Source organism: Paroedura picta, chromosome 2 (assembly GCF_049243985.1).
Source record: "Paroedura picta isolate Pp20150507F chromosome 2, Ppicta_v3.0, whole genome shotgun sequence".
NCBI lineage: Eukaryota > Metazoa > Chordata > Lepidosauria > Squamata > Gekkonidae > Paroedura > Paroedura picta.
The window spans coordinates 103,224,364-103,248,600 of record NC_135370.1 but is presented as its reverse complement, the minus strand read 5'-3'; the positions used below and the strand labels follow the sequence as shown (position 1 = coordinate 103,248,600).

The 24,237-nt window shown below is 41.6% G+C and overlaps 1 protein-coding gene across 4 annotated transcripts in view; it reads right to left on the bottom strand.

Annotated features, from left to right (window-relative positions):
• The window catches only part of DCDC1 (doublecortin domain containing 1), a 396,547-nt gene that overhangs the window by 335,717 nt on the left and 36,593 nt on the right, over positions 1–24,237 (bottom strand). For all 4 annotated transcript variants that reach the window (XM_077321955.1, XM_077321952.1, XM_077321953.1 and 1 more), the window contains one exon: positions 2,029–2,234. In XM_077321955.1, coding sequence (XP_077178070.1) covers positions 2,029–2,234 — 206 coding nt within the window. The remainder of the gene's footprint in view (positions 1–2,028; positions 2,235–24,237) is intronic.

Here is a 24,237-nt window from a genome sequence, read left to right as displayed (position 1 = left end):
AACTTGTATTCTGTTTGACACAATATATTTCTGGTAAGGCCTTGGGAAAGGAGCAAGTTTCATGGCTTAAGCGCCACTCAGAGCTTAACACCCACCCAGGGTAACTGTCCTGCCCAAGTGCCTCTTCCTCCAACTGGCTAGTCTGTCTGTCCAGCAGCCAGCCAATCACCTTCTGTCCCCCACCACTCACCACCCCCTCCTCCTTCCTTCCAGGGCTCAGAGGCTGCAGATCCCTGCTGCGTGAGAGCTGCTCCTGCCAGTGAGTTCCCTGACACGGGACCTCCAGCCTGCAGCCTTTCCAGCTCCTGGGGATGGGAGAGGCTATCTGCAGAATTCTTCAACCCCATCCCACCCCCCAATCTAGTGCCCATTGTATTCCTGAATGCAACGGGCCTGGCCCCTAGTAGAGCATAAAGTGACAAAGGTTTATACATTTTATTTCTTTCCAATCTAATAATCCCTCTCCCCTAAGCTCCTTGAAGCTCGCTTCATGACTCTTTCCAGTTGTTCATAGCCATCATTTCTGCTTTATAGCTTCATTAGTACCAATCACCTGCTTTCTCGTTCCTCAAATTATCCCAGCCAGGAATCATGTAGTAAATATAATTACTAGCGTAATGCTACATAAGCAATCAAACATGTCTATGTGTCAATATAAAACAGTGGCAATCAAAATCAAATAAGGGAAATGTTTCTTGCATTGTGTACTGTTATTAATCAGAAGGGGAAGACATATTTGGCTTTCATCTAATATGGCCTCTGAAAAAAATAGGAGTTTTTTTGCCACTGCCAAAATCTTTTGCAATAAGTTCTGTCTTATTAGTTTATTAATAAAGTATACTTTGTATTCTATTCAACACTTCTTTCATTTCAAGACAAAAACTCTAATGTTGATAAGGATAAATAAGAAAAAATGTTAGACTGGAGAAGGAAGTTAATAGCTGTTGGGTCTCATCAACAGAGTTGTAGCTATCTCTACATATCCTTTCCAGTGGCACTTGTTTAGGAAAAAGGAGAGGAAAGAAAAAAGGAAACTCTAAAGAAAAGAGAAGCAAGCTGCTATTGCTTCCTTCTTGTCCTCTTGTCTTTCTCAGATGGCACATCAAAGAAAACATCTATCCCTCAACTGTTCCAAACACCACAACTCTCTGTTACTTGTGTCTATTCTGCAGTTCTCTTGCCCCCTTCTTCCGCCAGCATCCTTATCTTAGTGCTTTCTTCATTTTGGTCTTTCCCAATTTTAAAAACAAACAGGAAAAATACTCTTTTATGAAATCCTTACGTCAATCAGAGCTGAAAGCTTGGCCCTCACACTTCTTTTTCAAAATGCTAGACATGGGAAAAGCTAGACGTCCCTAATGTACACAATGACACAAGAAATTAGTCATGCAAAATCAGCTAGCTTCAGATCCTATGCCTGCATCTATATCCAGGAAGCAGTATGAAAGAAGGAGGTTGTCTCCTCGTAGGGGACATAACAGAATTTACTCTTTGCAACTTGGGTCACAAGGATGTCAGAAGGATTTCTATATATTTCTTTCCTTTGTGGTAGATCCTACAAAACTAACAAAATAGAATTTGCTAGAATTCTGGCAAATTCCTCTGCTTAGTGCACTAGGGCAGGGGTAGTCAACCTGTGGTCCTCCAGATGTTCATGGACTACAATTCCCATGAGCCCCTGTCAGCAAATGCTGGCAGGGGCTCATGGGAATTGTAGTCCATGAACATCTGGAGGACCACAGGTTGACTATCCCTGCACTAGGTGATGTATATTATAACCTGCTGTTCCCATACTGGTCTTGAGATCCATCTGCAAAATTGTATTCAGGACAATTCAGATTGTGGAGCAATCTTATTTAAATAAAGCAATGCCAGACCACAGCGATTAAAAACCAATTCAAAATAATGCAATACGCTTTGGTGCCTGTTAGGTGATTCTAGGGTGGGCACGCTATTGGTTTAAACCACAGGGTCAAATTGTTATCAACTACTTCCAGTACATTTGGGCTCTGCCATACCCAAATTCACCTTTTCTATGTGGTCCAAGGGTGCTGTTATTTCATGGCCATCTTGCCCCATACAGTTTTTAAATACCAAAATTCTGATACTTGGCTTCATGGCAAGTTTCTTCATGTTTTTGGAAAGCACAGGCTTGACTTTTCTCCTTTTGACATCTCTAGGAAGGACTAGACCGTTCAGTGTCCAAGTTGTGTTCTTCATTAACAGCAGATGGTCTGGAAGAAAAAGGGTAAAGTCAATATTTGGCTTCAGAATTAAAAGCGAACATGTCGTGCTCTCTTTCCCTTATTACCTTAATAACACACTGGCTGGTATCCATATAAAAGCTGGTATTTTTGGAAAAACGACCCCATCTTCCCACAAACCGTGACATAAGCTGTAGCAAGCTGTCTCTACTGATAGCCCACATAAATCATCATTCCTGAAGGGAACAGATGTTCAGGGTATAAAAGAGTAATACCACAATTTAGTCATAATTAAAATTCACCTTAGCACGCCTCTGTAACTGATCAGAGAGGAACATTTTACTTCTAATCTACAAAAATAAATGCTTTTCATCACCTTTGCTTATAACAATTAATCCTGGTTCCTAACTTGCACCTGTCTTGTTTCATTGTTCACAACGTATCGCACAATTGATCCATTTAAGTTGCTTTCCTAATTCCTAATTTTCTGTGATCAGTTTGAAAGATAACCCTCCTCCACAGAACAACTTGGTAAAAAAAAGATCATGAATTCAAAGTAATGGGTAAATATTTAACTTAAATATTTAAATAATAACACAATCAGTGTGACTTACAACTGGGAAATAAGTATAAGAAGAAAAATAAATGTATAAAGTTATATACATGATCTGGAGCCTGACACTATTGTCTACTGTTGGCTCAGGGTACAGCACAATGTACTACAGAGGTCCCTGCCCTGAAAGACATCCTTTGGAAGCTAATATTTTGCTCTACTGAGGCTTCTTGATACCAAATACTGCTAGTTTCCCAATGTATGAGCCAGATGATGGGGAAAGGGTGTTTATTTATTTATTTATTTAAGATTTTTCTACCACCCTGGGTTGGTTGGATTCTTCTGTCATCACAGGTAGTGTCTGGGGGGGGGGTAGTGGGTGTTTTGGGGCTGGTCGGCCTTAAGCAAATGCCTGGTGGAGGAACTCTCTTTCTTTCTGCAGTAGCAACAAAAAATGAAACTTTTGTGTTCCCTATTCATCTTTAGATGCCATTACCAGATAGCAACTTTAGGTGCACCCACTATGAGATAGTTCCTACCACATTTTTTACTGGTGAGAAAGGAAAAGGGCCCATAACGCCCAATTTCCCTAATTAATGTAGTTCCATCCTGCATGACTTTCTTGTTCATATGCATCCCAGAGTTTCTGGCATACAATTTTTAGGAGGCAAAAAGTTTAGCTTCTTCTTCTTTCATTAACAGAAAAACTAGTTTCACTGCCAGGTTTGTGTATGTTAAAAAATGGAAGGAAAACAACATCCCAAAGATCTAAAATTGGTTATCTAAAATATGGGAAATTGGTACCTTAATTAAACTTACTGCTTACCAAAATAGCAAAGATATAGGGAACTTGGATTCTATCTGGTTTAAAGTAATACAGAAATTAGAGTGAGAGAGACAGATCGTCCTCAGTGCTGAATCACTGTCAAGCCTCATCCAGAATATGCACTAAGGTGGACAAGGGAGAATACACCTTGTCAGGATGCTATCTGCCTGCCATGTTTTATATTGGCTTATTTAGTCTGTTAGTCTATCTAGCCTGTCTGCCATGTTTTATTACCTCAATATTCTGGTCAGTTCTTCCTGCATTCACACCTCTCCCCCCCCACCCTGTCTTGACCCTCTCACCTCTCCCCCATCCATCCCCTCTGGAATGCAACCATGGGATTTCCCTATCTGGTTGTTGTGACTGTTTGAAGTCTTCCTGCATTACATGGGTTTTCACGGGAGGAGCTTGATGTGAAGGGTGATATGCTACATCTCTTTGTCTTTGCCCCATTTTGACAAAGTTTTGTCATGAGTGCTTGCTTGCTCTGTATAAAGAAATCTTTTGCATCAAGTCAAAGGTTTGCTTTTCTGAGTAATGAAGATCCTCATGTACTCCTAATGATCAGTGTCCTCTACTGAAGTCTGTATGTGCTGATGGCACCATCAGCAGGATGTCGATCCACGATGCTGAGCAACAATCAGAAGACTCTAATGGAACATTCCCTGAAGGTCCTTGGCAGCAAATGGCTGAAAGCCATCACACCATTGTCATCTAGATTCAATGCTTCCCTGCCCCTCACTGTCTATAAGGGTATTGGCAATGAATGGACCTCCAGCGGTGAGCCAGGCACCCAAGGTCTATTGCTCCTGGCACCAACCTATGATTGCTACCAAGAACATCCTCAGTATTAGGACTCCATTGGTGTCATGTCTTTTTCCATCAGCCGCAATTGATGGTGAGGTGCTGGCAATGGCGATAGTCAGTGTAGGAAGAGGGTACATAGATGATAGCTATATCGCTTACACCTCTTTGCACCGGGGTCATAATTAAAAACTGTTTAAAAACTACCTGTTACCACTCATGATGTACAGCACTGCCAAAAGCACTACCTTAAGGTATTTATATGCTTAAGGGGGTGGCTAAACATCTCCAACTTAATTCCCAGAAGTCATGCTTCAAAACTAGGATAATTTCATAAAGAGTGGAGGAGTCAGTTTTCATACACACCAGAGAATCACATCCCCACCATAGAACTGCACAGAACAAAGCTTTATGCCAATTCTTTCCCCCCTACATATCATGTTTCCAGATACATCTGTGGTGGTCAGCAGCCTGTACATCAGAAAGCACATAACAGCGTCCCTGTTGCTTTACCATTATACTGTTACTAAAATGGCCTACGCATGATTATATCTCAACTGTAGGAGTGTCTCCCTTTAATATGTCAGAAGCCGATACAAGCATTTCCTCAGGGCAATTATTATTGGGGTTGTTCTACCAGGTGTATGCTAGTTACTAAGATTTCATCTAATACTTCATAAGGTTATACAGAAAGTTAGAAACAAACCGGCATTGTTTTGAAGCTAAGAATTAATGAAGGTAAAGAATAATAGCAAGAGGAAATAGCAAACTGAATACAAAGTTTAAAGAGAAAGGGCGGGGGGGGGGGGAGGGGGAGAGAAAGAGAAAGTACAACACGGGAGCTATCTCGGTGAGTGAAGTCCAGTAAGGTTTGTCAAAGGAAGGAGAAAACAGTGTTGGTGGCTGGACCATGAAGAGTCATAGGTTGGATCCAGTTCCTGGAGCCTAGTATTCAGATAGGATCCCAATGACTGGAACAAAGTACTGAAGTTTTCATGGCTAACTTTATAACATAAAATGTGTTAAGATAGTGGAAGAAATAAGATATTTCTCAAAATGGATTGGAGAAAAAAATTCCAGACCTCATCAGCAGATCAGTGAGATAACTGTTGAGTGGGCGGAATTTCCTAAAGAGGAGAAAACTGGGGCTGAATTGCCAATGTTTTCTTTGATGAGGTTTATTGTCCAAATGGAATAACAAGAATGTATGTTCACCATTTGCCTAGATTGAATTCTGGGGGAAACAGAAAAAGGAAATAAAGATCTCAAACTCAGAGGTGGATGAGCTGACATGTCACTCCTAAATCTCACGTAGGACTTTAATGTTTGTGTTATGCTGAAATCAAATGCAACACTGTTATTACTTTTGAATGTGGGTGTGAGTGAGCATCCATTCTCAAGCATCTTAGTAATTAACCATTCTTCCTCTCAGATTCCCATCTGGGTCCTAGGTTGGAGAGATAAGTACATTTGTTTCTACTATTGCAACTTTTGAGTGAGGAGATGTATAACCCTTCTGGAGGATCTACAAAGGGATCACAGCAATGTTTATAAACACAGATCCAAGAGCTTGCTCACTGCCTAATAAACTTGCATGATGTACAGTAACAAGATACATTTAAGTTTCGTAGACAGATGAAAATATTTGTATTGAGTTTCCATTAGAGAACTTATTTTGTCCTTATTTATTATCTTATTAATTACTAGCAAGAAAGCCCATTGCAAGCAGGAATAGAATGGGAGCTAGGACCCAGAGAACACCAGGAGGTGCAGATCTCTGTGTGTGTCTCTCTCTCCCCCTCTCCCACTCCATGTATGTCTTGCAGCAGGAGGCATAGTAGGTAATTAGGCCTGGTTTGTAGGAGGGAAGGAGGGCTGATGTGCAGTTTGGGGCAGCTCTCTCTGTGTCTCTCTCTGCGTCCCTCGCAGCAGGATCGATAAGAGGGAATGAGGGCTTGTGTTTGTTTTGGCAGGGCTCTGTGTGTCTCACTCTGTCTCTGGCGCATCTGAGAGGAATGTGGCTAGCATCCAGGAAGGGAGGGAGCTGTGGCTAGCATTGCTGGCTGCACCCTGATTGGCCCTATTCCAACTTGGACACGTTCCACCCCCCAGGCTGTTTCACAAACATATAGTGAAACCATGGATAAGGATTACATGAGCACACCTTCTGGTAAATTTTCACACAACAGTTTATCTATTGTGCATTTTGTTTTTAGCTCTCAATGCAACAGGGTTAGTGATCAGTTCATTACCAGACCATAGGTCTGGTTGTTATTATTATTATTATTATTATTATTATTATTATTATTATTATTATTATTAGATTTATTTCCCACCACTCCCTTACGGCTCGTGGCGGGTAACAACATCCCAGAATCCCCATTAAAACAATAATAACGTTACCAATATTACCAACACGGCAAGAACGGCAGCTCAACTTCCCCCCCTCCCACTACTAGCGGGTGGAGAGGAGGTCCTGATGATGTTTTACTTCGGGTCCGAATCCCGAGTCCCCGGGGGGGGGGCATAGATCTATATTATCAGCCCCGGCTTCAACCATAAACCTGGCGGAAGAGCTCTGTTTTGCAGGTCCTGCTGTTTATTGGTTCCCAATAAACACCCCATGCAAATAAATCAGTTCCTGTTCCAGACAACAAATTTCACTATACTTGATGGGGCAAAACATTCAGACGGTGAAAGTAAATATTGTTGCTCTTTGTCAAAAGAGATAAATAAGTTGGAGAAAGATATAAATTAATGTTCATTAAAATTAAGCACATTTCTGAAGAAAAGTGGCCGGCGACAGTGAAAAATGAGTTATCAAGATTAGGGGTGGGGAGGGGGATGGACTTTTTCCAAAATATTGTTTTCTGAGAACTCTGAATTTCTCTCAGCAAAATATTTTTCTTCCTTTTGCAAAATGATAGAAATGGATGTTTTTAAACTGCAGACCAAAAACGAGAATGCACATATTTGCATATTTTCAATACTGTAAACTAAGTTTTCTTCCTAAATACTGTAATTGTAGTTTACAATACTGTAAAGTATCTTCCTAAAACATAAACACTAATATAGAAATATATTAGCAAAAGTAAATTCTGAGACAGAGTGTTGTTCTTTAAAATGTTAGGAGTAGGGTGTGTACTTTTTAGGAAAGATACACAGTGACGTATTTGCCACTCATCACTTAATTCAAATAGCTTCCTTTTTTGCTCCTCAGCCTGGTTGTGGAGCCCTCCATTGATACTGTTTCTATTGTTGGGTGTGTGGGCTAGCTGAGACCAGGAATGGGGATCCTTGAACTAGCATTTGGGATGTGTGATTGCTATTGGCAGGCACATAGGATCCAGCCTACATGTCAGATCAGAGGGCTCTGCTTAGGGCCAATCACAGGTTTGGCCAGAACCTCTACCCAATTGCTACATGCACTAGATGTTAAATCTATACAGATAATTATATGATACTTATCAACTGGAATATGTTTTGTGGATAATAATTGCTTATAGTACACTCCTGTACTGAGTTACACCCTTCTAAACCCATTGAGTTTGGTGGAGCCTCTGATTAGGATTATGCTCTTAATGATGCAGAAAAAGTTAAACACCTCCACCTGTTTAAAACATGACTATTAATCATTTTGCAAACCACTTTTTAAACATGGGTCAGATGGTGTAAATACTTTTTAAAGATTTACAAGTTTGTCTATATCATTTGCTAGAATAGGATTACAGAATCAATTCATTATAACCCAATACAGCTAACATCAGTTGGGAACAAATTCCAGTGAAAGTAGTGAAGCAAATTAGTTGTACGTTCAAGTATACCATTGCTTTCAATGATACTTGTAATGCATTTCTAAATAGTTACAGCCTTCTTCAGAATGGGGGGGGGATTCTGTTTAGAATTGCACTGTTATGTTAAACACAGCCAGATTAAGCAGGATTGGTGGATTTGTTGGCATCCTGTTGTGCATATCATGGGTCTCATGATCTCCCGTTAGATACATGGTGAAGTATTTCAGAAGTCATCTGTTCTTCAGTTTTGAAGTCCTGTGCATTGATCTACTATTTCTGTCTTATATAAGCAGGTAAGCATTTTTCACACACAACAATATAATTACTTTTACTTCAAAAATTGCATGTGAGAAAAATGTTGTAGCATTATACCTCGTACAAGGCTATAGCCTTGGTAGTGTGAAAATTAAATATAGATTACAATTCAATTCTATATTGAACAATAGAAAAGAACAACTCATCTCCTTTATAATTAAGTTTTCTAAATGCAAAATAGGCTAAAAATAAACGCTTGGATATAATTATGTTTACTATTCAAAACACAATTTCCCCCCTATACTTATACTCAGGTCACATTCCAGTGTTAGCCAAACAGTTTACAGTCACACCCTTTTCTTTAAATCCCTAACTTTTTTTTGTTTTGTTTCTGCATGCTCTGAAGTGTCATCCTGAGTTGCCTTAGGCACAATGACTATGTTTTAACTATCGGTGAGAGAAGTTGTCATTAGCTTTTAAATTCAATTACATCACTCTCATGCTGTGTGAAGTATGTCTTAATTTTAAATTTGATTAAAATTAGAAACATCACATCTTTTATGTCAATCAAAATGTTCTACACCCTTATTTTAACTTTCCATGACCTCTTCATATACAAGTAACACAATCAGCAGGTATCAGAAAAACATTTTAAGACTGTTAAAATATTTGTGTATTAACTGCAGAAGCTAAAATCATCAGTAGTTTTAGGGGGATGATAGTATGGCTTGCCACTACACATAATCAATTGTGGGGGCGGGGAGCTCTGACTTTTGTATTCTGCATCTCCTCTTACATGAGGCCATATAATTAGATATGTTTGGATTTACTATGACATCTCAGCAGGCAGATTACCATTTGCATTTTCCCTAAGAAGTGAGATTCCAATTATACCTTATTCTTAGTTCAGAATCCTGTTTTGTAGGGCAAATACAAACCACAATTTGTTAGTTCAGGCATATCAGCAATCAATACTTAGTTGGACATATAAGAAGGGAGAAGGAAGAGTATCAAATGGTTGAACCTTGGTTTTCTACTACATTTGAATTGAGTCATTAGTTATTATATGTGCTAGAGACTAAGCAGACCAATAATCTGTTCAGGGCAGATGTTCAAAGCTTATACTACCAAGCATGTTAGAACCCTTCTCCCCAACAAGCATTTTTCTATGTGAAAGAACATCTATACTAGGAGAAACATTTAGTCATATGAGCACCCATCCACATTGGGCACAGCCTACAGATTGATTAATCTTCTATGGAATATAGGCCATAGAGCTGTCTGTGAGAAACAAAAATAGATACATTCTATGTGAATAGGCTGTCTGGCTCTTCAGGAAATCAGGCTTCTGGCCTAGATTGTAAGTGGCTGGGCAGTGGGTGGGCAGAAGGGATTGTATCCATGCTTGGCTCTTGTGGCTCTTTCTTGCATGCCAAGAGAGATGCTGATTGCCACTTTGGGGTCAGGAGGTAAATTTTCTCCAGGCCAAACTGGCAATGGATTCTGATGTTTTGTTTTGTTATTTTTTAATTTTTTTTAGGGGAACATCATCTGAGCATGGAGTTGAGGTCACTGTGGTAGGCAGGACCTGTGAATTTCCTGCATTCTGCAAAGGGCAGGACTAGATGACCCTAGAGGTACCTTCAAACTCATAGAATCATATTCTAGGTCTGGGACAGAAAATTCTTTCCTACAAGTGATTTGAATGATAATGGAAGGATGGTCACTGCTGACAGTGGTTTGCTCATACCATTCTAGGAAATTTAACTCTGTTCCTAGCATTTATGCTATACAAATTACCATGATTCTATTTTGCTACCCATGCTGTTAAATGTCATTAAAGTCATTAAGAGCAATAAAAAACAGAAAATAGAAATATACTCAGTTTTCAATCTAGCAGTAAATTGCAGATCCAGAAGAGAGAAAACAATGTGGATAATAATTTTAAAAAGAAAGAAACACACACAAACAAAATATCTGAGAGAAATGAGGAAGGGATGGTTTAAAACTCACTCTGAAAAGGTGTCTGGAGTCTGTTATCAGATAGACACAAAATTCAACTGAAACGTAATCCAAACAAAGTGGATTAAGTGGATCAAATGACATACATACATACATATTTATATATATACTAGGTAAAAAGCTAACTGCATGCCTAAATGCAGTGAGCACTAGCAGGGCATTGTTTGGGGGAGTGGGGGCTTAGGGAGGCAGGGCTAGGAAGGTGAAGTGTGAAGCGAGCTCCCATGACCTCCTGAACCTTACCTCCATAATGCGGCGAGGGGAGTGCGCCCTAGGGCCGGTGATCCTTAGGCAGGCTGCCAGCAGCAGCGGCAGTGGCAGTGCAGGGCTGCAGCAGGCAGCTCAGGGCTGGCAGCAGCTTGGAGGCTCAAAAGCAGGCTGGTCCCCGGGGCCAGTTCCTCCCCCTAGGGCTTGGCGGCTCTCTCTTGGCCTCCGCCCCCACCTTGGGCTGGCTCTGTGACCCAGCAGCTTTTGGAGGGTCTGTCTAGTGAGCATGGGTGGCGGCTCATCGTGGGCAACAGTGACGGTTTGAGGCACCCTTTCTGCATCGTGGCTGCGGGTGGGTCGGCCTGGTGGCGATGCCTGCTGGCTCCTTGCAGCCATGGGCAGAGCCTGCTCATGGGCGCTGCTGCCTCCTCTCAGGCACCGCCTCCTGCCGCATCAGGCACCAGTCCCTGTCACCTCAGAGCTGCCTCGGGCTGCTGCCGGTGTCTCCTAGGTGCATCACTGCTGAATCCCAAAAGTCAATGTTGCTTGTACCAGAAGAAAGACCCCAGTTCCTTTCAGCAGCATAAGAGAATATGTCATACTTTTTGTTTTGTTTGTTTTTTGTTGTTGTTTTTTCTCATTAGAAACATCACAGGATAATTTCACTTACAACCATTCACATAGTAGTTACTAATTACTGTAATTATTATTATTATTATTAGATTTATTATTATTATTAGATTTATTCCCCGCCACTCCCTTGTGGCTCGTGGCGGGTTACAACATCTTAAAACCCCATTAAAAGTCAATTAAAACAATAATTACAATTTTAACATTACTAACTAACTAACATGGCAAGATCAGCTAATCAACTTCCCCCCTCCCACTGCTTGCGGGTGGAGAGGGGATCCTGATGGTTCCTAGTCCCCAATCCCGGGGGGGGGGCATAGGTGTCAGCCTACTAGGGATTCTGATCATTAAAAACAATTTGTCTCATTAATATCTCTTATACGACAAAAACTTTAGTTACGATGGGTTTCATGTAAAATCAATAGCAAGTTTCTTTTGATGTTGAAACTGGTGTTTAACTTCTGTAATATGACCAACTCTTTGAAACAGTAGCATACAAAAAAATTACATGTGCCATGTTTTCTTTACAGGATGCTTTTGTAGAGCAGACTGAAATTTGTTCAATACTTTGTAATACAACTTATAGTTTGTCTGTTTTACAGACCATGGCCATAGAATCATAGAATCATAGAGTTGGAAGGGGCCATACATGCCATCCAGTCCAACCCCCTGCTCAACGCAGGATCAGCCCAAAGCATCCAAGAAAAGTTTGTATCCAACCTTTGCTTGAAGTCCAACCTTTGCTTGAAGGTTGCACCAGGATCTTGCACCAGGATCCAAAGAAAGTTCTTTTCCTTGGCCCCAGGCAAAGAAAGGTAAGGATTCAGCACCACCCTGTTCAACCTTCTCTTCCCTAGCTCTACTTCCTTCTGAGACTGGAAGCCAGAGCTGGTCTGTCCTCCTCAGCCTCCTCCCTCAAGCTTTTAAAAGACCCTAGCATGCCCAGCGGCTTCTTTCTACATAGAAGCCCTATGGAGTATAGCCAAACTTCTGAAGGACCAATAGCACCTTCTGAGCAATCTCACCTCTGCTGTTCTCATGCCTTGCCCCCAGGGTATAAATTTCAAACAGCTGATTATCAGATGGCTGGCTTTCAAAGGGACAGTTGCCTTTGAAAGGCTGACTCTTACTGGGCCATCCACCACCAATGAACTTGCTGACATGTGGACCCTCATAGCGTGAGTCTGTGGCCCAACTGGCATGAAGAGTGAGATGCAGAACAAATATTTGTAACACAGCATGATGGGATGAAGCCAGAAGGAAACTGAAGCTAAAATTAGAGCAAATTAAATATCTTTAGAAGTTATATCCATGTATGCTTACATGGAAAGAAAGAAAAAAAGGCCTATGAGGTTACTATAGAATTACAGAGAATATGAAATGAACTAAGGCACAACACATACCAGCAATCCTTCTCTAGTACAGGGAGATGCAGATTATATTAAGGCATAAAATATTGCAAATCTTGTTATAACAAAACTACAAAAGCCTTAAAAACCATCAGTAAAGAATGACAAAATCTTGATATAACAGGCAAAAATTATACATATTTTCTACAGCTTGTAGTATGCACATATTTATATTTTTAAATTAATTAATAGGGAAAGTGAAAAATCTGTGATAGAATATGTTTAGCACCAAGTTCATTAAGATGATGCATTCTTTGAAAAATAAAATATGGCAGTGTGTATAATTTCAATGTGATCATCAGAAGAAGTGTTAAACTGTTGTTTAGAATGCTGTTTGGAATTAAAACATTTCTAAATCTGTCAATAATTAGAATAATGAGAAACTATCATTTCACTTGCGTCTTCCAGAAGAGGTGGCCTATTTTATACATGCTTGTACATATTCTTGTCAATCAGAACTGTCATCACAAATTGCTTCATTTTGAGAAATCACTTGGCATGTCTCAGGAAGTCTCTCTTATGGTTTAAAATGGTTTTAAAATATAGCAACACCCTTTTGTATACTTTCCTGTCTTCATATAATGTTCATAAACTTATACTTCTCTTAAATGGATGTCTGATAGTAATATGAGCAAATTCTATCTGCAATGTAAACAGATTAATCTGGGAAATAAAATGTAATTGCAACTGGATTCTTGTTTGATTATTTGTTTGTATATGTAATGGTGGTTGCCTTGTTTAGTTTTAACACAAAACAAACCTTTCTAGTGACTAATATAGGGATGGCAACATTGTTACCAAGTAGAAAGGCACTTTTCTAATACATCTATGTGATTAGCAAATTATGTAGTACTAGCTAAAAAGCCCATTGTATCACAAAATACAACAGGCACTAGTGCCCCCTTCCCCAGGCAAGCCAGATGAGTTACCTGGAGAGGCCTTGGCAGACATTTTCAGGGTGGGGGTGAAGGAAGCACCATCAGGGACTCTGCACCTCCCTCCACTGCCCCCAAAGGGCTCCTCTCCCTGGCAGGTCACACCCACTCCCTGGCTGACACTATACTGGACTTAATACTGACCAACAGGCAAGAGTTGGTGGATGAGGTGAAGGAGGGGGGGACCCTAGGGGGAAGTGACCATGTCCTCATAGAATTCCTTTTGAGATGGGGAGCCAAGGAAGCTTGTACCCAGACGCAGATGTTGGATTTTCGTAGGGCAAACTTTAATAAACTCAGAGACATGATGAGTGTCATACCATGGACGAGAATGCTGGAGGGGAAGGGAGCATGTGAAGGGTGGGTGCTACTCAAACAAGAGCTATTGCATGCTCAATCAATGACTATCCCAGAAAGACGAAAACACTGCAGGAGCTCTAAGAAGCCTATTTGGATGAACAGAGAACTTCAAGAGGAACCAAGAAAGAAAAGGAAAATGTTCAGGAAACGGAGGGGAGGACAGAGCTCTAAAGAAGAGTACCTACAGGTTACTAGGCACTGTAGATCAATCATCAGAAAGGCCAAAGCTGAGAGTGAGCTAAGATTGGCCAGGGAAGCCCATTGTAACAAGAAAAGATTTTCAGTTATGTGAGGAGCAAACGTAAAGTAAAGGAGGCAATAGGCCCACTGTTGGGTGCGGATGGACAAACTCTAACGGAAGATGCAGAGAAAACAGAAAGGCTTAGTGCCTATTTTACATCTGTTTTTTCCCACAGGTCAAAGTGTTTAGGCACATCTAGAGATGGCGGTAGCCAAAGGATAGTGTCTGGGTGGCAGGTTAACATGGATAGAAAGGTTGTCGAGAGGCATTTAGCTGCACTGGATGAGTCCAAATCCCCTGGTCCAGATGAAATGCACCCGAGAGTACTCAAAGAACTTTCCAGAGAACTTGCACTGTCCTTGTCCATCATCTTCGGGACGTCTTTAAGGGCTGGAGAGGTCCCGGAGGACTGGAAGAGAGCAAATGTTATTCTGATCTTTAAAAAAGGGAGGAAGGATGACCCGGGAAACTACAGACCAGTGAGTCTGACCTCTGTTGTGGGGAAGATAATGGAGCAGATTTTAAAGGGAGCGATCTGCAAACATCTGGAGGACAATTTGGTGATCCAAGGAAGTCAGCATGGATTTGTCTCCAACAGGTCCTGCCAGACCAACCTAGTTTCCTTTTTTGACCAAGTAACAGGTTTGCTGGATCGTGGAAATTCGGTTGATGTCATTTACTTGGATTTTAGTAAAGTTTTTGACAAGGTTCCCCATGATGTTCTGATGGATGTTGAAGGACTGCAATCTGGATTTTCAGAGTCAGGTGGATTGGGCATTGGTTAGAGAACCGCACTCAAAGAGTTGTTGTCAATGGTGTTTCATCAGACTGGAGAGAGGTGAGTAGCGGGGTACCTCAGGGCTCGGTGCTCGGCCCGGTACCTTTTAACATATTTATGATCTAGATCAGTGGTCCCCAACCTTTTTGAGGCTGGTGACCGGCAGGGTATTGGGCCGCGCCCACGTGGACCGCGCCCGCGCATCGGGCCGCGCCCGCGCATCGGGCCGCGCCCACACAGACCGCGCCCGCACAGACCGCGCCCGCGCATCGGGCCGCACCCGCCGCGCCGCACCCGCATGGCCGCGCGGCCCGGCCCTGATTCCCTCTCCCTGCACTTCCGCAGTAAGAAGCTTCCCGGGGCCGCAAGCTTGCGGCCTGGGAAGTTTTTTACTGCGGGGGGGCGGGGAGAGGGAGCCGCGGCCCGGCGCCATGGCCTTCGCGGCCCGGCACCGGTCCGCGGCCCGCAGGTTGGGGACCACTGATCTAGATGAGGGGGTGGAGGGACTACTCATCAAGTTTGCAGATGACATCAAATTGGGAGGACTGGCAAATACTCCGGAAGATAGAGACAGAGTTCAACAAGATCTGAACACAAATGGGCAAATGAGAACATGATGCAATTTAATAAAGATAAGTGTAAAGTTCTGCATCTGGGTCAGAAAAATGAAAAGCATGCCTACTGGATGGGGGATACGCTTCTAGGTAACACTGTGTGTGAACAAGACCTTGGGGTATTTGTGGATTGTATACTAAACATGAGCAGGCAGTGTGATGCAGCGGTAAAAAAGGCAAATGCCATTTTGGGCTTTATCAACAGGGGCATCACATCAAAATCACAAGATGTCATAGTCCCATTGTATACGGCACTGGTCAGACCACACCTGGAGTACTGTGTGCAGTTCTGGAGGCCTCACTTCAAGAAGGACGTAAATAAAATTGAAAGTGTACAGAGGAGAGAGACGAAGATGATCTGGGGCCAAGGGACCAAGCCCTATGAAGATAGGTTGAGGGACTGGGGAATGTTCAGCCTGGAGAAAAGGAGGTTGAGAGGGGACATGATAGCCCTCTTTAAGTATTTGAAAAGTTGTCACTTGGAGGAGGGCAGGCTGCTGTTTCTGTTGGCTGCAGAGGACAGGACATGCAGTAATGGGTTTAAACTTCAAGTACAACGATATAGGCTAGATATCAGGAAAAAAATTTTCACAGTCAGAGTAGTTCAGCAGTGGAATAGGCTGCCTAAGGAGGTGGTGAACTCCCCCTCACTGGCAGTCTTCAAGCAAAGGCTGGATGCACACTTTTCTTGGATGCTTTAGGATGGTTAGGGCTGATCCTGTGTTGAGCAGGGGGTTGGACTAGATGGCCTGTATGGCCCCTTCCAACTCTATGATTCTATGATTCTGTGATTTCTAGGGTTCCTTCATAGTCAAAAGGTTGAAAAAAATATGGTATATAAAAAAGAAACTTTCAATGCCTAGGAGCTGTGAAGGTGGGAGAAACACTAAACATTATGCAAGATGACTACCAGACAGTAAATGTGGCTAGAAGAGTCTTTAAAATTTCAGAAAAACATGCCCTGCCCCAAACTGACCAATAGGGAGACACAATATGGGTAGTGGAGGAGTGGCCTCCCAGGGGAAGGAAATGATGTTGGGGGGGGGGGATCCAATATAAACATTGTGCTTTTGAATTACTTTCACCTTGGATGCAAAACCTTTTCAGCAAATACAAGTAGCTCAAATAGTGTACAAGTCTGTCTAGTGAAATCAAGCCAATCAATAACTTTATATCTGGGAATTTCTTTGCTCTACAAAATATACATGCTGCATAGTATTTGACCTAAATCCCTATCTAAAATATTTATTATACAAGTTAAAAGGATTTTTGTCACCCTTAATATGAACACATTTTTTTTTGTAAGAGCACACTGAATTGAGTATTTTTTTTAAATATAGCTTTCTAGATTAGTGAGCAGGGGTGAGGATGGTGGTACAGCAGATGGTTTGCATATGATCAAGTTACAATACTTCTAAAGACACACCGCAATGAAAAATGGACTAGATACTGAGAAAACTCTGTAATACAGCCACATACATGTCCTAGACTTTGTCTATTTGGACAAACCTGACACAGGTGAGAATTAACATAATATAGAGAGACAAAAATAAAAAACAAGGATCATACTGCACGATACCTTGTAAAAGAAAGAAAAGCACATGGAAACTTGCCAGTGTGGTTATAGTTCCTGCCGTTCTCTCTGCTGCTGAACGTATAACAAAATCATGGAACAATAATCTAAAAGATATGGATATTCCGATCTATCTGCATGCAAAACCCCATTGTGTCACTGGTATATTTCTTAAATTGAAATTTTCAATAAATGTGAATAAATAAATTGATTTATAAATTTAAAAACTGGCAAAGCCCCATCAACATAGTGCAAGAAATTTATCTCTGCCAGATATAAGAAAAGACCAACATGCTGAAGATGATGATGGACATTTCAGAAGCCACTCTAAAAATGCTTCATTGTTATTAAATATAACACAACAACAGCAAAGTGGCAGATCCCAGTGCTCATCACAAAAGGAGCACCACAGGGCCACCCACAGCCAAGGTGAAGGTCTCTGCATACATTGACAAGTCCCCAAGTATGCAAAAACATTACTTAGTAAACATGGTAAATTAATAAAAAAAAACATAAAACTCCTGGCCTGATATAGACTGGATGCAATCCAGAAGCACAACACTTTGACAGTCAGCTAAAAGAAAGTTGGCAGGGGGAAGATAAAGCCTGCTCAAGACAAAGCAAGTTTATAGATACTCGGAGGTTAAGACCTTAGGGTTGGAGAGGATCTTTGCAATTAGTAGTAGTAGAAGTAGTAGTAGTATTTCTCTATAAAAACATCTCTCCATAAGCTGGGGGGAGTCCCAAAATGGATTACAAATATCTGTCCCTTCCTCTCTTTACAACAGACACCCTATGAGTTAAGTGGGGCTGAGAAAGTTCTAAGAGAACTGTTCTGTGAGAACATCCTTAAGAGAACTGTGACTATCTCAAGGTCAACCAACTGGCTGCATTTGGAGGTAGGGAATCATAACCAGTTCTTCAGATTAGAATCTGCTGCTTTTTAATCACTACACAACACTAGCTCTCATAATGCAGTAATTCTTTATTGGCGTGAATTACAATTCTTTGGAGGCAAATGCTAGACATTCAGTATTAAGATTTTAGGCAGCCCCTTCTGTTCAGTTGCAGTGTTTTTTATGGTTGGTGAAAGAGAGGCTCCATTCAAAGTGGTTGGTGAAAGAGAAGCTCCATTAACTTCCAAAATCATAAACAGCTCGTATGCAGCTTATCTGCAGAAAGTCACTTCCCATATATGCTTTCACAATCCAGTTCTCTGTAGTAGAAAATTCTTCTGGAATTTCCTATCCAGGGAAATGTGCTTAGCTAGTTCTCTGCTGGCATTCAAGAAAATAGGACAGTTCTAGTTATTAGTATTTTGGGGAAGAACTGAGGGTTATTGTAGCAGATTCTGCCATTTCTGTTGTATATTGCATAGTGTTTTCAGCAAAGGTACCATGGCTCAAACTGAAAAACATGGCAAAATGTGAGTACATACATAATATTTTGTGTTAGGTTTTAGCATTTTATATACCAAGACACATAAGGAAAGGATGAGAGAGCCTGGTCTGTTTAGCCTGGAGAGAAGACAATTAAGAGCTGATATGATAGCCATCTTCAAGTACTTGAGAGGCTGTCACATTGAGGATGAAGTGATTTTCTGTTGCCCCAGAGGGATGGATCAGAACCAATGGGTTGAAATTAATTCAAAAGAATTTTCAGCTAATCATCTTGAAGAAGTTCCTGACAGAGATCGTTTACGCACTGGAGGTTTCATGCCAGGCTGCAGGCTGGAGTTTTAGTCGTGGCAGGTTGCCCCACTTCTTCCTGAACCCACACGGGGTAGCATTTGGCCTGGTGCACCTCATCTGCCCCCCCCCCCATTTATGCTCATGCACAGGAGCTGGGGCAGTGAAGTGCGTAAACGGTCAGAGTGGTTCCTCAGTGGAACAGGCTTCCTCAGGAGGTGGTGAGTTCTCCTTCTTTAGAAGTTTTTAAGCAGAGGCTAGGTAATAAATTAGAAATGTTTATTCTGTGAACTTAGGCAGATTGTAAGTGGGTGGGCAGAAGGGATTGTGTTGGTGCATGGCTCTTGTGATCCTTTCTTGCATGCCCGGGAAATATTGCCACTTTGGGTTCAGAAGGTGAATTTCTTCCCAGCCAGACTGGCAAGTGATTCTGGTTTTGGGGAAGGGCATCATCTGGGCGTGGAATTGGGGTCACTGTGGTGGGCAGGTAGTTGTGAATTTCTCGCATCTGCAGGGAGTTACACTAGATGACCCTGGAGGTCCCTTGTAACTCTATGATTCTGTGGAATACATTACAAAGGTTTATGTAATGTTATTGGTTTGGTATTACATTTGTAACAGGCCCATTTTGGGCTTAAGAAGAATATGAATTTAAATAGAACACAAATTGGCAAGTGAACCTAAGGCTAGTCACTGAGTTCATGGCTGAGCCAAGATTTTAATAAACTTTCAGGTGTACTAATCAGATTTTGGCTGCTAATTCATATGCAGAAATCATCCAACAGATCAATAGAGATGATCTACCCTTAAGAAAAATCAACCACAAAACAAACAATTGTACCTTAGCATCAGTGAAGTCATATTACTAATATTAGTCTACCAGATAGCTTCTATAGAAACCTGAAAATATCAGTTTGAAAAACAAGAGAAAACAAACAAACATAGGAAGCCCACATTTAAGAAGCTAAAAAGTAAGCTTCCACATCTCTGAAAATATACTTCAAGGTATTTCATTGTACAGACGACCCCTGAGGGTCAGAACCCAAAAGACGTAAAGCTTTCACAAGAGAAGATGAAGAGCTGGATTTCTGTATACCGCTTTTTACTACCCAAAGGCATCTCACAATGGCTTACAATCACATACCCTTCTCCCCACAACAGATGCCATGTGAGGTAGGTGAGGCTGAGAGAGCTCAGAGAGAACTGATAATACCTCTAAGTGAGCTGTGACTGACTAAGGTCACCCAGCTGGCTGTGTGAGGAGGAGTGGGGAATCAAACTCCATTCTCCAGATTACAGGCTGCTGCTCTTAACCACTACACCAGTCTGGCTCTCAAGAGATAAATATAAGATACAAAGTATCCAGTTTTGACAGACGGGTTATTTGTGATACTCAAAGCAGCTGAAATCAGGGTAAGTAAAAACATGAGTTAAGTTTAACAATTTAGATCTTTGCGGTATTTGTAAGAAAGGAAACTTATGAAAGAGCAAATTAAGAAGTCAGTGTTTGATACTTACCTTGTAAATCTCTGGGCAATATTTGCAAATATAAAACGACCAGCTATCTCACAAATACATGTAGAGGAAAATTAGACTAGCAGGCCCATTTGAAAGCTTTGAATGATGTGAAGATAAATAAATGACACTAAATATAAAAGAACAATGGGAAACAGAGGAGCAGTTGCAATAGTATTGAAAGAAGTGTTAACAATGGCTTGAATTCCACACAACCACATTTTTGTTGTTGAGGAGAAAATTCTAATGGCAACTTGTCACACATTTCCTTCAAACTGAAGTAATCACAGTGGGCCAACTGTGAGCCCAGTAAGTGAGCTTCTAAAAAGAATAGCAGCCATTAATTGGAAAAGCTCTTTCTCCCATGCAAATTCACAGAGAATGGGTCAACCCAGCTGGGTGATTATGTGTACAACTACTAATAATCTGCAAAATAATGCATGTAATCTATATAATCAGCAATGGAATTGTCCGTAAAACATTACATTCACATGGTCTCTCTGATTTTCTCAGCCAGGCTAATCTGACATTAAGGGCCACTTCAAGAAATTCTTCAGAGTTTCATATCTATAAAATTTAGTCACGTGCAGTTTATCCCTCACTGACATGCCATTATTCAAAGGAGAAGGAAACTCCATCAATCTCCACATATCACTATAAAACCATCATCCAAAGCTCAGACATATAAGATTTCCCAATAAACTCATGAAAAGCTTATCTCCCTTGGCCCATAATTGTCGGGATCCCTGATCCTCTCTGAGCCCCACCTCCAAGATCTCCTTCCTCCTGGAAGACTCCCGGCTAGGAACCCAGCCATCACCCATCTAATTAGTCCCCAGCCCACTATCTGCATAAATAACCACCCCCCTCCAAAACAACCCCACCCATAACCCCCCACACTTTAACATAACTAAGAAGAGAAAATCTCTTTAGGGTAGTCAGCACCATCCACTCCAGCAGTATGTAGTTCTGGTTTCTACCACCTGGTGTTACTCCACAATCACCTCTCTGGATCATCCTTTGCTCCAGAGATCTGTTGGAGGCCTCCCCACAAGATATCTTCTTCTCTTGAATCAGCCAACGGGGGGGGGGGGATTTCTCTCTTCTCCGTTCCCCCTCTGTCCATTGCACCAGCAGATCCTTTTTGCTGCTCATCACCCCAGCCCAGTCACTGCTGCCAGTTCTTTTCAGTTGAGTCTGTGGGAGACCCCCTGCATCAACATGCCCTATCCATTGCCAGGCTTCCTGCAGCTCAACGACCTTAGCAGGGAACCCCTCAGGGCATTGGGCTCTTCCAGCATTCTGAAGGACCCAAAAGAAGGAGCCTCTGTTGACCTTGTAGCAGCACCGTGTTCATGCCCCAGAAGCTGGTAAACATGCTGAGGCTGAAACTCACTGGGAGCCCTGTTGCACCCCTTGGTAGGCAAGTGGGGGATTCCGGAAGGAATGTGGTGGGTGGGTGGGGAGAGTAGTCATAACGGTGGAGCTCAGTTTTCACTTTCCCTCTTGCCCTTGATGGAACTCGCTGACTGATGCTCCCACCACACCAGCAATTCCACCTGGGTTCCTAGGTTCCTTCCCTGGCTGTTGTTCCTGGGTGAGCCCACTGGCTCCAGCTGGCCTCAACATCTGGGTCTTTCCCCCTGTCCAGTTGTTTGTCTGCTGCCGGGTTGCACCAACTGCTACCAGGAGCCACCCCATTACTTTACCAATCAGGCCCAAGCTCTCTTTGGCAGGACTCGAAAATTGAGAAGATAACACGCAATTTCCCAAACACAGACGGATTGTTACTTCTCTGTCCCTGCTGCTGCCTGCTGATCTGTGATAATTCCAGATCAGAAAAATAGCTTGAGGGGAAAGTCTTAAACTGAATCAAGTTCATGAGTGCTGAAAAATTAAGATCTGAGCATGAAACCCCCACAGCATTTCTGTGGACAGAATCCATGGGGGACACAAGGGCTTTAATGTGTGAATCAGTTCTCAGAGAATGTATCAAAATAGATGTTTAATTTGGATACAGCACCTATTACATTAAACTGTTTTAGTGGTTACAAATTTGTGTGGTTTTATGCTGCATTCTAGAATGGGCACAGGGAAGATGCAGGAGTGGGCCCAAGAAATAAAAGAAGTACAGGCAATTTTGCTTTGGTTTTTCCTGTGCCCCCCCCCCAAAAAAAATCCACCTTCAACAGGAACTGAAAAGTTCATATGAGGGCTGCCCTCATGATGCAGTAGAATTCTGATAGCAAAAACTGGCAAATAGGTGTAAGATTTCGGCTGGTTATTATTCTAAAAATAGCAGGAATCACCAGAGGCTTTTTAGATTGCATTTAATGAATTGTTTAATATTTTATGTTAATAATTAATGTTGGTTTTACAATGTTTTTACTTCTCGGTCAAGTTGGAGTTGGAAAAGTCTTACATTATTTATTTATTTCCTAAATACATTAATGATTGAATTGGGCTCAGAAGATTGTACTACTTCAGGTATGGATTTTATGCACTCAATTCCTCATTTCAAAATGAGAGGGAAGGTGTCCCCTTGAATGTAAAGAAATGCAGAGAGGAACTCATTCATGAAAAATGTGGAGGTGTACAAAAAAATCATGATTTAAAGGGGTGAGCAGAATCACAGAATCATAGAGTTGGAAGGGGCCATACAGGCCATCTAGTCCAACCCCTTGCTCAACGCAGGATCAGCCCAAATTCCTTATGATTGTTTAAACTATGAGGGGACAGTCCAGGTTCAATCTCTAACACCTGCAAATCTATTAAACTGCAAAAGAAAATATTTCCCCTCAGGGGGAAAAGACTGGCATCTAACAATTTTCCACAGTTCTTCACATATTATGACACTTACCGCAAGTGTATTAATTTGGGCACTTTAAGCAGGAGGCCTCTGTTCCTAGATGTGGGTACTCATGCCAGAGGGTATGTGACTGTCAGTAGGAAGTACAATTAAAAGGACTCAGCATTAATTGGATAGAGCTTAGTAGGTTGGGGCTGTACTCTATCCTGAAATATTTTCAAATGGAAGATGACTGGGTTGGTATACGAGCCTAGTGTAGGCCAGCATTTTAAGGATTTCTCTGTACGGTTTAATTATATAATATGTTACAGTATGTAGGTTAATAGGTGTAATTGTGGGTGAAAGTTAAGAATCCTGTGAGAAAAGCTCTTTAACTTTCATTCTGAAGAAACTGACTGTTAGTTGTATATTTTCTTTTTTTGACACAAATTATTTTTCTTGGACCCAGGCCTGCTGCTAGACAAGCAGGTGGCAGCTATGACTAGGAGTGCCTTTTACCAGCTTTGAATTGCTAGCCAACTGTGGCCTTTCCCGGGTAGAAAAGTTCTGGCCCCTATGTTACATGCTCTACTTACATGGAGATTGTGTATGTGTGTTAAATGTTATCAAAATGGCTCCAGCTATTAATTAACATCCTTCAAAACATCCTGCTGTTAACTGCCTTGCTCTGGTCTTGCAAACTGTGGGCTGTGGCTTCCTTGTTTGAGTTAATCCATCTCATATTGGGTTTTCCTCTTTTCCTATCACCCTGAACTTTCCCTAGCTTTATTTTCTCTTCCAGTGACTTGTCTTTTCATATCTTCTCATAGCATGACCAAAATAGCCTCAGTTGAGTCATTTTAGTTTCTAAGGAGAATTCAGGCTTGATTTGATCTAGAACTAACATATTAGTCTTTTGGGATGTATCCTCCAACAACATATTTCAAAGGAATCAACTTTCTTCCTGTCAGCATTCTTCACTGTCCAACTTTCACTCTTGCATAGTAATAGGGAATACTATGGCATGAATCAACTGAATCT